Here is a 13,535-nt window from a genome sequence, read left to right as displayed (position 1 = left end):
ATAATATAACACAAGTAACTATAAACCAATTTAACACTCTTTCTGCAACGAAGCATTCACTCATTATTACGACCATTGTGGTGGTCATACTGTGCATTCAGTATTAACCCATTCAGGGCCAGCGACTCAGCGTATGGGTCATGCTCAAACAGTTCCGCAGGGCCAGTGACTCACATGTGAGTCCTGAATAAATTCTGATTTAAACTTAAACGAAACGTAATTTGATGTAATAACGTAAGTAACATATAAGCTAACAATCATTTCTATAAGGCATATTAGGATAAAAATTATAAACACGTTTTTTTTAATGAAAACAGGGTCTCGAATATTCAAGTTCGGTTTACTATCAGTGCAATATAGTAAATATACTGAAATTCTAGATACATAATGCGATGCAAGCAAACAGAAAAATCTATATTGAAAAAATACAAAAAATATATATATTTCAGAAGTTATTGACAGGGCTCAAGGTATGGGTCACCGTGGCCTGGCGCTACTTGTAAAAACTGCTAATGTTTCCGTAGCAGGCTAAAATAAACTTTATTGGCTGGTTTTAAAGCTTATTTCATGTTGAAGCTGTTTGATATTGTACCATTTTACAACTGATTACTGTTTGGATGATGGTAAGCAACAATTTGTAGGAACCAAGCCATAGTAGGCTCGAGACCCATAAGCTGAGTCATGCGTTTTAGCTAAAAACGATTTGTATGGTGGCCTGGCGTATTGTGTACGCTCGGCGGTTCGTGGCCATGAATGGGTTAATTAGTATTAGTAGGTACCTACCTAATAAAATAACCTACCCTTTATAACTAGATGGTCGAGTGATCGCAAAGCCCGACTGCCCGAGCAAAGCATCTCCTTTTCAACTTGGGTAAATATACTTTCGTATAAGTACCTCAGGTATCCGACTGTTATCTACCAATTCTTCTGAAATTCATGGTTTAATTAAATTAAACAGGTTTGATAATTGAAATAAATAATAATCAATCTTACTATCGATTCAAGTTTTTAGTTTCAAAATGGCAGAGCCAGTTCACAGATCCACTATATAGTTAGTGAAGAGGTAATGTAGGTACTTTTATTAATGCAGGGTGTTAGGACTGTTACGCTACAAGGAAAATTTTGTGTAAGTAAACTAAGTAAAACCCTACAGACGGCGCTTTCTGAACGGGTTAATAAGCTATAAATGTATAAATGCTGTGTTCAATGGTGAACACTTGTTTATTCTGCTACACTACTGAACCAGGATGTTGCTGCTTCCAATTATTTGGTTTAACGGGTTGACTACACTTTATGCTTTTCAACGCACTGGTAAGAATGATTACCGTAAAATGGGGTGAGTAGGGGCAAAAATGACATTCAAACCTCGATAACATTTTTGTTTTTACATACGAGTATATATGCAAACTGAATGGTGTATATAATAAGTGTTCCGGACGTTAGTTTTTATTTTATTTTGGGTATTTAACTTTGACGATAAACAGGAAATCCCACCTCACCCCGTAGTCCCTCATAATTGGCGTGAGATGTGATTTCATACAAAGGTGATTTTGGAAGATTGTTGGATCACGTTTTTTTATTATGAGTAGGATTACTATAGCTCCATTTTAAATTGGAATACATTATTTTTGTAGCAGTAGCCTTAAAATTCCATCTTACCCCCTTTCATCCCTTCTCTCCCCATTCATAACCCAACTCTCCCCGCGAACCCTAATCACCCCATTTTACGGTACTACATCTTTTTATTGTAAAGTAAGAGGCAATTTCCTAAATCTGTAGCCGGTCTTTCAACAAAATAACATGGACTATTAGAATTGCGTATGAAATTTGTAAAAAAATGAATAGGCGCTTGCTTATTAATCTATATATATATTTACCTATATATTTATTCCCATACGCTTGGGAATATGATCTTCACGCCTATTATATTGACTATGTGAACCGTTACTTACGCCAGTGTTGGTTGGGTAGCGGTAGAGTCTCGATCTGCTAAGGTTCTGCTATCTACTTATGTACTTATACAATACATAAGACCATTGTAGGTACATATATACCAAGGTAGCTTTAGGTTAAAGCACTTACCATTCCAGGATTTATGGATTCCCTTACAGGTGATGAATTATCGTCTCGTATTTTGTACGGGACAAGGGCCAACATAAGTGACTATCCATTCTTCGCCGCTCTCTCAAATTGTGGGGCTGCCATTATCTCGGACCGGTGGTTGGTCACAGCCGCTCACTGCGTTGTTAAGTAAGGAAAATGCAGTTGGCTGTTTAAAAATAACTGCCAACTGCCATCATCCAACAATAAATAATTAAATTCGACATGTTTACATGAACCACGTATTGAAACCCATAAGAACCGCGTTTACTGCTTCATTGAGTTGTGTTATACTACTTGCCGAAATTACTGCATTTGTGTCATCGGTGGAAACAACAACCTTTACATGCGGTATTTGCTTATTTATATAAGATATTAAATCGTTTATTATATATTATAGAATTTAGATGATCGCTTGTGCTCTACCCTCTCTAATACTGCGCTTCCATTGCTATTCAAACCAAACCACACAGACAATATAGCTCGAGACACACTTATCCCACGTACGCAACGTATGCAATGCATTATGACATCTGCACCCTAAAATTTGTATGCTTAGAAACATATACAGGGTGCTTCCTGTAACAGGCGCAATAAATTAAACTAAAGGCTTTAAACTGACCAACATTTGTACAGCAACTTTTAAAAATTACGAATCCTTTAGACTTCCTCTTTTTCATACAATAGTTATTTGTACAACAAGTGATCAAAGTTTGATATTTCTTCGAGTGCTTATTTTGAGTCCCGTGCAAGCGAAAGATTCTATAATAGATTCACGAGCGTAGCGAGTGAATCTAATTTAGAATCTTGAGCGTAGTAAGGGACTTGTTTTATTTAAATAATACACTTTATATTGTAAGAGTGACTCTTTATTAAAACTTCCATAGATAGCTACAAGTCCACAGATAGCATAGCATACATGATCACAGATACACAACACCTCCCCTACCAGTCCAGCAGCTGCCTAGGTCTTACCTCACGACCGCTTCTAGTCTGGTAATATTTTGGTACAGGTTCATTATCTCTTACATTATTATCATTAAAATTATTTAACAAATCACTATTCATATTATTTTTCCCATTTTTTCCTACATCCTCAGTATCAGTTTTATCATCTCTATGAACACCATCATTATTAATTATTTCAACATTCATAGCACTTTCATCAATAAAAGGTGACCCATCGCTGGAGTTTCTGCTTAGAGATGTAAGATTGGTGAAAGACTTTTTAAGATGATGAGTACTTCGTCTAAAAGGTCTGGACGAACTGTCTTTAGTGATCCAATATGATCTTGGTTCTTTACACTTACCCAGTATAATTCCTTTTTTCCAGTATTCATCATTTTTTGTTTTGTACACAATATGATCTCCCTTTTTAAATACAGTTTCTTTTTTCTTAACATGTCTGTCATGAATACTTTTAGTAATTGATTGCCTTAACTTTAACAACTTATAAATTTCTTTAACTACTTTTGGTTCCAAGGCTTGTCCATTAGTAGGAACATTGGTTCTGATACATCTACTGTTTAATATTTGTGACGGAGAGTATTTAAGTCCAGACAAAGGAGTGTTATTATAACTCATAATAAAGTCTCGGTAGTCCGCTCTATCCTCTGAAGCTTTTTTTAGTAAGTTCTTTGCAATATTAACAGCTTTTTCTGCCATTCCATTGCTTCTAGGATAATGCGGACTACTGGTTATTATTGTAATATCTTTAGACTTATAATAGTTAATACATTCCTGAGATTTAAATGGATTGTTATCCGCAATTATTTCTACTGGATATCCAAATCTTGTGAACACTTCTTGCATGGCATCAATTACAGATTTCGAGGTTTTATTAGTAAGAGGCCTAACTTCTAGCCAATGAGAAAAATAATCAACAATGACCAAGTATGATTTACCTGCAAACTCTAAAATATCTGTGCCTACTTTGTAATATCTATATTTTGGAATTTTATGCGGTAATAATGGCTCATGTGAATTAGATGAACTGAACTTTTCACAAGTTCGGCACTTCTCAATAAACTCTTTGATATCCAATGCTAGATTTGGCCAATAGAAAAGTTGCCTGGTTTTCTGAATAGACTTGCTAATACCACTGTGACCTTCATGTACACATTTAAGTACATACTGTATTAAACTCTCCGGTACAATAATTTTATTATCAAGAAAGATGAGGCCCGATTCAACATAAATTTTATCTCTGAGTTTAAAATATGGAAGGCATTTTTTTTTTAGTTTTTTCTCATCTGGCCATCCATCATAGTAGTACTTATATATTTCTTTAAGTGTCAAATCGCGACTTGTTTCAAGTTTAAATTGAGCCTTTCTTTCCTCACTCATAGGTAAGTGAACAGATACTGAATGTACCATTTCTAACATCTGAGGATCATTATCTGTTATTTTTAAACTGTTTCTTGACAACATATCAGCAAAATGTATTTCTTTACCTGGCACATATTTTAGTTCTAGACTGTAGTTTAAGAGCTTCAGACAAAGTCTTCTTAAACGTGGTGATCCTACCTTACTAATTGGTTTAGACATTATTGCAAGTAGAGGCTTATGGTCAGTTTGAACTACAACATGTGATCCATAAATATATTTATGGAACTTTTGAGTTGTGAAATATATTGACAATAATTCTTTTTCAGTCTGGCTGTAATTCAACTCACAGTCATTCATAGTTCTTGAAACACATGCTACAAGGTTTAAAACATTATTTTCTCCTGGTTGAAACATACAGCCACCAACCCCATTTTGAGAAGCGTCACATTGCAAAATTATTTGTTTATGTGGGTTGAATGGACATAAAGCAGGAGCTTGAGATATTTTATTTTTTAGTTCTTTAAAAACTCTGGCATGCAATGGTAACCACTGAAATTCAATATCTTTTCGAAGTAATTTGCATAATGGTGCTAATAATTCAGCCATTTCAGGAACATAGCGTCTAACATAGTTGAAAGAACCAATCATTTGTTGTAATTGATCTTTATTTGTTGGTTCTTTTAATTTAATTAGTGACTCAACTCTTGCTTTATCCACACTCATACCCGTTCCATTAAATATTTGGCCTACATACTTGACCTCAGATTGTTTATACTGTAGTTTATCTTTGTTGAAGACGGCTCTAATTTCCCTGGCCTTGGCCAAAACTTTACTCACAGCTTCATTATGAATTTCCTCTGTCTCACCCATTATTAAAATATCATCAAACCAAGTTATAACATTTGGTATATCTCCAAAGTAGCCTTCAATTTGGTCCTGGAAAAGATCAGGTGAATTAGATAAGCCATATGGAAGAACTAAGTACCTAAAAACTCCAAAAGGTGTTGAAAAACAACATTTCCATGATGACTCATCTGTCAAAGGTATACAATGAAATGCTTCAGACAAATCAAATACACTGAACACTTTTTTTCCTTGCAACTTAGCAGCTATTTCTTCAACTGTCAGTAAGGTTTTTGGCTTCCTAACAATACTTTTATTGAGGTCTGAAGGATCTAAGCACAATCTTATTTTCTTATTTGGTTTCTCTACTATAACAAGTCTATTAATACAAGCAAGACTATCTATATCATCTACTTTAGTTATAGCACCCCTTTCCATTAATCTGTTCAACTCTATTTTTAAAGGTTCATACAATGTATAAGGAATTCTTGGTGCTGGATGACAGATTTGTTCATGATCAACAGTAGGTATTTCACATTTTTTTGGAAACTTACCATGACCTTGGAAAACATCTATATTTTCTTTTATGAAGTCCTCTTTTAGAGTCCCATCTCCAGCTTCATCAACACTGTAAATTCGCTTAACTAGTTTTAAAGCTTCACAACCTGGCACTCCTAATATCATTGACTTGCAATCTACAACTCTGAAGTCCTCATAACACTCTCGTTCCCTGTACTTGCAATGGAGACGGACCTTTCCAATGGCTTTGACTTTTGTACCATCAAATGCTTCCAAGGTCTTTGATGGTCTGAGCGCCTCAATAGATTGAAGTTGCTTGAAGATTTTTGTTGGCATGATACTTACTTCTGCCCCGGTATCAATTTTACCATATATGCTCTTTCCTTCGATGTCAATAAAGTCCATCCATTTGTTTTTCCCTTTACTAGTAACTGCACCACAAAATAAAGTGTCATCTGACTCCTCTGAATCTTCTTGAGTTAAATTAATTTTCTTGACTTTACAGCTGACTGCAAGGTGATTCAATTTTCCACATCTGGTGCATTTTTTCCCATAGGCAGGACATTCTCGCAGCCCATGTTGAGTTTGGCATCTCCTACATTGAAATACGTGTTTTTTCTGTGCCTGATGGGATTTAGATTTTTTGACCACATCAATTTCTATTGTCGGGTTCATCTCCTGCACCTGTTGTTTACTCATTTCTGAAGTGCGACAATAGTTGGCTGCCTTTTCAAGTGTAAGGTTATCTAGTTTCAGTAAAGATTCTTGTACTGTTTTGTCTAATACTCCTTGTACAATTTTGTCCCTCAACAATTGATCTTCTATTGAATCCTTGTTTTGTTTATAGTTACATGTCAAAATTAATTGTTTACATTCCGTAAAGAAATTATCAAAACTTTCTCCTTCTAGTTGTTTCCTATTGTTAAACTTGAATCGTTCGAAAACTTCATTTACTCGCGGGCTGACATATTTTGTTATTGCGTTCATGACCGAATCGTAATTATCTTTTTCACTCTCGGAAAGCTGTAGCGACGTGGTGACTATTCTGGCAGCTTCCATTCCTAGCATATTTCTCAATAGGGCTAATTTTACCTTATCCGCGGCATTATCTTGCCCTGAACCCACCAAGTAGTCTTCAAAACAGAGACGCCATAGCCGCCATTCTGTTGCCGCATTTGCAGCTCGCAAATCAAAGTTTGGTGGTAGCTTGATGGAATGCTCCATCTTTAACGACATATAGAACTTTTTGCACGTCTTTATTATATATTTTCTACTTTTACAGACTGCGCCATGTTTTATTTAAATAATACACTTTATATTGTAAGAGTGACTCTTTATTAAAACTTCCATAGATAGCTACAAGTCCACAGATAGCATAGCATACATGATCACAGATACACAACAGGACTCAAAAGCGCACGAGATGTAAATAACTTTGATCTCGTGTAGTACACAACATTTTTCACCTCAGCGCAGTGAGAACATACCTATTAGACAACTTGAAAAATGTAATCCTTCTTCATCACTTAATACCTGCACTCATGTTTTCTTAAGATATACAAACAATTAAGTTTAATTACCGCAATGGAACACAAAAACAAAACGTAATAATAAATTCCAGTAAAATATTATAGAAATAACAAACATTAACTGACATTTCAATCGCCAACTTTGACAACAAAAAAAATCTTTGTAAGATACGGTCCGAATTGCGGATACGTACTATTTGTCAACTATGGTAGAAATTCTTAAAAGTAAAATAATTAATTTTGCGTGATGATCTGTGTATTTTTTGAGTTCGTTATTTTAATTGTACAATAAAATACCTAAAACATAGTATTTTATCAGTTTTTATGAAATCTTAAACTTTATTTTTATTTATTAGGGCGAGCGAAGCGAGCCCTATCACTATTCGACAAACTATGCATTCTTGTGGTACACTTTACGGAAAAACTACTGCACTGTTAGGTTTGAGATTTAACATAGTAATTTAAATTCATGTCTAGATGTGTTATCAAACATGAAAATATCATTTTATAAACCTAAAAATATTAAATAATGTAATAATACTTTGTATTACTGCTAGCGCCATCTGTTGGCAAAATAATGAATTAACATTCGTGCTAATGTGAATTATTTATTTCTCTAATAGATGGCGTTAGTAGTAAATAAATAAAAAAAAATTGGACATTCTTATACAAATTGACTAAGCCCCAGAAAAGCTCAAGAAGGTTTGTGTTGTGGGTACTCAAACAACGATACCTATGTGATGTTTTCAATTTCAATAATGTCGATGGCGCTTACGCCATTAACAACGATGAATACAAAAGTTAACATTTTGGATTCAGACCCACCTCGCTTCGCTTGGTTTGATTCCCAATTTAGCAATTAATTTTCTGTGAATACCTACTAGAATAATCAGTCTTGCTGTATATTCACTGCGGAGGTCAATTCACTCGTATGTTTTGTGACGCCGATGAACTGATCAGTCATGTTGTGTTAGCAAACTTAGGGGAGCGGGGGGGAATTGGAGCCTACTAAGGAAAATTGTTAATAAAAACGACATATGTTTAAATTATAATATATTTCAAGTATGAACATAAACCTTGTTTATTTGAGTATCAGATAATCACGTTTTGAACCTGCTAAAGATATGCTTTTTGGAAAAACAATTCAAAATATAAAAAAGTCATTCGCTCTCATTACCCCACACTTCGGAAAATGAGAGCCTAATAAATTTTCATAAGGGTAATGAGAGCCATAATTTAAAATCTTGCAGGATATGATTTTTACCATAACTAAATTAGCAAAACCTTACTCTGCTAATAAAGATAAATCTTTAGATCCTTCAGATCTTTAGATAGATTTTTAGATAAATCCTAGGCTCCCATTACCCGCTTACCTCCATTTTGATAAATAATTACATAAATATTTTAATCGGCTTTCTATCAGAATCGATTGAATGGCACTTGATAGATGATTAATTTGTGTATGCAATTAATACAAACTTGTTCAACAATATCATATTTCCATGCTTATCTCGTTGCTGACAATTTGAACTTTTTTATAAGCACGGAACGAAAAACAAACAACCGTCTCCTGCGACTCAATGCTGCACACCAACGAGTTGGCCGCGTTACACGAACATTCCCGAAGGTCGAAGAACACGCCCGAGTGGTCACTCGTGCGCCAATAGGGGTAGTTTTCGGTAAAATACCATCGCTCTCATTACCCGATGGCTCTCATTACCCCCCGTTCCCCTAAATCGGGTATTTTCAGTTCGAGAAACAGTTTTGGCGCCATTCATTTATTACGTAAGACGATTTTGAAGTGAAGGGGGGTCGAACATATCTTATAATTTGCATTTTTTTCTTACTTGGGGGAGGGAGGGGGGTTTCATAGTTCTTACGTAAGTAAGATCACAAAGAAGCCATTTTTTTTTAATTTTTATGAAATTATGACGTTTAAAATAATATTAATAAACTACATACACTCTATGCTATCAAACACGGTGCAGAGTTAGCTTAAACGAGCTCAAGTACCTTTGTCCTGTACAAACGTACGTACAAATAAACATTCATAAAAATATTTTAAGAAAAATAAACACTAAAACAAACCAAATGTGTGTACCTACTCATTTTTTCCTTTAGATTCTTACGTAATATATGGTATGGTATGGTAGGGGGCGGGAGGGGGAGGGGGTCAGCTTATATTCTTATTATTTCTTACATAGGAGAGGGAGGGGGTCAAAAACTGGCAAAAAATGTCTTACGTAATTAATGAATGGCGCCTTAATGTGTTACTATTGCTTAGAACTGCTAAAATTATAAATGAAGTTCAGATCATATTAATACAAACTTCAGTGACTTAGGGCCGATACACGACTGCAACTTGTATGTAACTGCAACATATATAGACACACGCTGTTTTGGACATCCGACTCGTCATGTGATCACTGGGTAGACCAGTTACTTAACCGGTCGGGTACTTACCCGAAATAGCTGATGCTGAACCCTGACAGTACCTAGTGGAGCTCGGGTTTTATACAATAGCACACGCTGTTTTGGTCATGCAACTTGTCTTGATGAGTACCTAGGTAAGTAGTACCCAAGATAGAGCTGATGCTGAACCTTGGCTGTACCTAGTGTAACTGATATGTATTGACGCTGTACCTGCATGCTTCAGTAATAAACCAGTCATTGGTCCGAACGGTTGTTTTACTAGACACCTCACTGGCGACGACGCGAGAGTACCCACGTATTTAAAACAAAATGGCGCAGTCTTATCTCGGTTCTTTGCCTAATTTCGATTACAAATCCGGAGAGTGGTCTATTTTTAAGGGGAAATTAACTCAGTTTTTTAAAGTAAATGCTACTAGTATTACAGCCGATAAAAAATGTGCAGTGTTAATAACGCATCTTTCGGACGATTCGTATCGCTTGGCACGTAATCTCGTGTACCCTAGTGATTTAGAAGCGAAAACGTATGACGAACTTATTGCTGTTTTAGATAAACATTTTAAAATTAAAAAGTGTTCATTTGCTAATAAGGCGAAGTTCTACAGTGCGACGAAAAAGCCAGACGAGTCTTTAGGAGACTGGGCGGCGCGGCTACGCGGGTTGGCAAGTTTTTGCGACCTGGGCACCGCCCTGGAGACGGTGCTGACGGACCGTTTCGTTCTCGGTCTGGGTTCCGGTCCCGAGCGCGACAAGCTGTTTGAACAAGACGCGGCGACCCTTACGTTCTCCAAGGCGTTGGAGGTCGCAGAGCAAGCGGCTAGTGCTAGGCAAGCCCAGGCGATGGTAGGCGAAACTGGCAGTATCGGCAACGTGCCGATAAAGGAGGAGCCGGTGTTCCGTGCGGCGAGCGCGGCGAGCCCTGGGCGCGGCGGCGCCCGTGGCCGCGCCAGTCGCGGTGGCGGAGCTGGCGCCGGTCGTGCTACGGATGTCGCATCGGGTTCCAAATGGCATCAACGCGATGACTTCAATAGGTGTAATATTTGCGGCATGAAAAACCACAGTGCGGAAACGTGTCGTTACAAAGGTTATAAGTGCGGCAAGTGTGGTGTTAAGGGACACCTAAAGAAAGTATGCAAACTAAGATTTCACAATATCCAAGCACAGGGAGGAGAATCGGAAACTTCTTGCGAGGACTGTGAGGAGTGCGCGCTATACAATTTAAGGTATGAACATTACGATCCCATTATTTTAACTGTATTAATCAACGGTGACAAATTTTATATGGAACTTGACTCAGGGTCTGGAATAAGTGTGATTTCCGATAAATGTTATAAACAATATTTTTCTCATATTCAGTTACACGAGTGCAACATTAAATTATGTGTTTATAACGGGCATAAAATGACGCCAATGGGTGTATTGTTAGTAAATGCTGAGTACAATTCAATAAAAGACGTACTTAAGATATATGTGATACCTAAAGGAGGTCCGCCCTTAATTGGCCGTGATTTTATGGCTAAATTCGGCATTAAATTTACTACTGAGGAATATTATAACTAGCAAAAAGCAGAGCTTTGTAAGGGCTCGCGGAGTTTTTCTACCTAAACGTACCGGACCGCGACTTTGATCCAGTCCGAGGCTTGTTCCATGTTCAATCGAGTGGGTTAAGTCCGTTAAGGACGCAGCTATAAGTGAGAGCAAGAAAGAAATATACCTACTAATTGGCCCTCGGTCGCTATCCGGTACGCCTGTCTGATACAACTTTTACTTTGTCCATTAAAAACGTGTCCAGACGACAAAATCAAATTGCCAATATCATCCACACGTAATATACAATTTCATAAGCCCTTATTACATCCTACACTGTCGCCCAGTACTTCTTGTAAGCAAGACAACTTGCTTTTCTTTTCTGGCAATGTCGCCCAGTACTTCTTGTAAGGAAGACAACTGGCTTTTCTTTTCTGGCAATGTTGGGTCACCGAGCCAATGTCCTTGAATTTATTTATGCGTCCACACCACACAATTGAGCGTAAAACTATCCCGTCTGGACACCTACTGGCGGTAATCATGCTGCTCCGCACATAAACTTATGTATAATTTGCTCTCTTAAGTGCTCATCAAGACGAGTGAGATGACCAAAACAGCGTGTGCCTATGTTGCAACAAACGTGAGTTCCATTAAATACTGCCAGGGTTCAGCTACAGCTATATCGTGAGTATCTCCTAAGTGCTCAAAAAGACGAGTCGGATGACCAAAACAGAGTGAGCCTATATTGTATAAAACCCGAGCTCTACTAGGTACCTACTGCCAGAGTTCAGCATCAGCTACCTTGGGTACTACTCTACCAAGTGATCATCATGACGAGTCGGATGTCCAAAACAGCGTGTGTCTATGTTGCACCAAACCCGAGTTCCACTAGGTACTGCCAGGGTTCAGCATCAGCTCTATCTTGGGTACTACTCTCCTAAGTGCTCATCAAGACGAGTCGGATGTCCAAAACATCGTGTGCCTATATTGCAAACCTGAGTTCCACTAAATACTGCCAGGGTTCAGCTACAGCTCTATTTTGGGTATCTCCCAAGTGCTCAAAAAAAATGAGTCGGATGACCAAAACAGCGTTTGCCTATGTTGCACCAAACCAAACTTCCAATAGGTACTGCCAGGGTTCAGCATCAGCTCTATCTTGGGTATTGCTCTCCCAAGTGCTCATTCTGACGAGTCGGATGTCCAAAACAGCGTGTATCTATGTTGCACCAAACCTGAGTTCCAGTAGGTACAGCCAGGGTTTAGCATCAGCTCATCAGCTCTATCTTGGGTACTGCTCTCCCAAATGCCCATCAAGACGTGTCGGATGACTAAAACAGCGTTTGCCTATGTTGCACCAAACCTGAGTTCCACTAGGTACAGCCAGGGTTCAGCATCAGCTCTATCTTGGGTACTACTCTCCTAAGTGCTCATCAAGATGAGTCCGATGACCAAAACAGCGTGTGCATATGTTGTATTAAACCCGAGCTCCACTAGGTACTGCCAGGGTTCAGCATCAGCTATCTTGGGTACTGCTCTGCTCTCTCCTCAAATCTGGAGTTCGTCGAACTGTTTCTTTTCAAAAAACATTTCCTTCGCATCTTAACTAGATGGAGCCCGGCCTCGCGGGGCTCCCATTTCTGAGCGGTTTGCCCTTCGGGCATCTGAAGCTATCTAACGAACCTAACCTACCTACCTATTGATTTAGTGAGACGTCCGTGAAAACATTACACTTTAGGGAAAAAAGCGTTGGTAGGTAAGTAGGTTAGGTTCGTTAGGTTAGGTAGCTTCAGATGCCCGAAGGGCAAACCGCTCAGAAATGGGAGCCCCGCGAGGCCGGGCTCCATCTAGTTAAGTTGCGAAGGAAATGATTTTTGAAAAGAAACAGTTCGACGAACTCCAGATTTGATGGACACCCCAGCGTTGTTCATAGTTTGTTGTTGTTATGTCAGGCAGCGCCACGAGTGTTAAAAATGGGAACTAAAAACTGTCAAAGCGGCGGCTAATGAGTCTAATGAGTGTTAATGCTATGCGCTCACTGTCTGGCGTACGCTGGGGGGCTCATCCGTACACCCAGAAAATTCTATATAATGCTATAGTTCGAAGCCACTTTGACTATGCTAGTTTCATTTTGGAACCCTGTAATATGAAAGCACTGGGCAAACTGGATAGAATCCAGGCTAAGTGCCTGAGAATTGTGACTGGTGCAATGAGGTCATCTCCAACAAATGCTCTGCAAGTGGAATGTCTAGATCCCCCTCT

At 38.0% G+C, this 13,535-nt stretch overlaps 2 protein-coding genes across 2 annotated transcripts; one reads left to right on the top strand and one right to left on the bottom strand.

The window, feature by feature from the left end:
* Positions 1 to 3,268: 3,268 nt before the first annotated feature.
* LOC134659163 (uncharacterized) lies at positions 3,269 to 7,030 on the bottom strand. The gene is made up of 2 exons (XM_063514796.1): positions 5,826 to 7,030; positions 3,269 to 5,364 (listed from the first exon to the last, which is right to left on the bottom strand). Exons 1-2 carry the CDS (start codon positions 7,024 to 7,026, stop codon positions 5,354 to 5,356), a joined length of 1,212 nt encoding a protein of 403 aa, XP_063370866.1. The 5' UTR covers positions 7,027 to 7,030; the 3' UTR covers positions 3,269 to 5,353.
* Positions 7,031 to 10,026: 2,996 nt separating this feature from the next.
* On the top strand, positions 10,027 to 11,154 carry LOC134656473 (uncharacterized). The gene is made up of 2 exons (XM_063512013.1): positions 10,027 to 11,047; positions 11,106 to 11,154. The coding sequence occupies exons 1-2, from the start codon at positions 10,062 to 10,064 to the stop codon at positions 11,152 to 11,154; spliced, it is 1,035 nt and encodes a 344-aa protein (XP_063368083.1). The 5' UTR covers positions 10,027 to 10,061.
* The last annotated feature ends 2,381 nt before the right edge of the window (positions 11,155 to 13,535 follow it).

Source organism: Cydia amplana, chromosome 2 (assembly GCF_948474715.1).
Source record: "Cydia amplana chromosome 2, ilCydAmpl1.1, whole genome shotgun sequence".
NCBI classification, from domain to species: Eukaryota; Metazoa; Arthropoda; class Insecta; order Lepidoptera; family Tortricidae; genus Cydia; species Cydia amplana.
The sequence above is the reverse complement of the archived record's forward strand: the minus strand, read 5'-3'. Positions and strand labels throughout refer to the sequence as shown.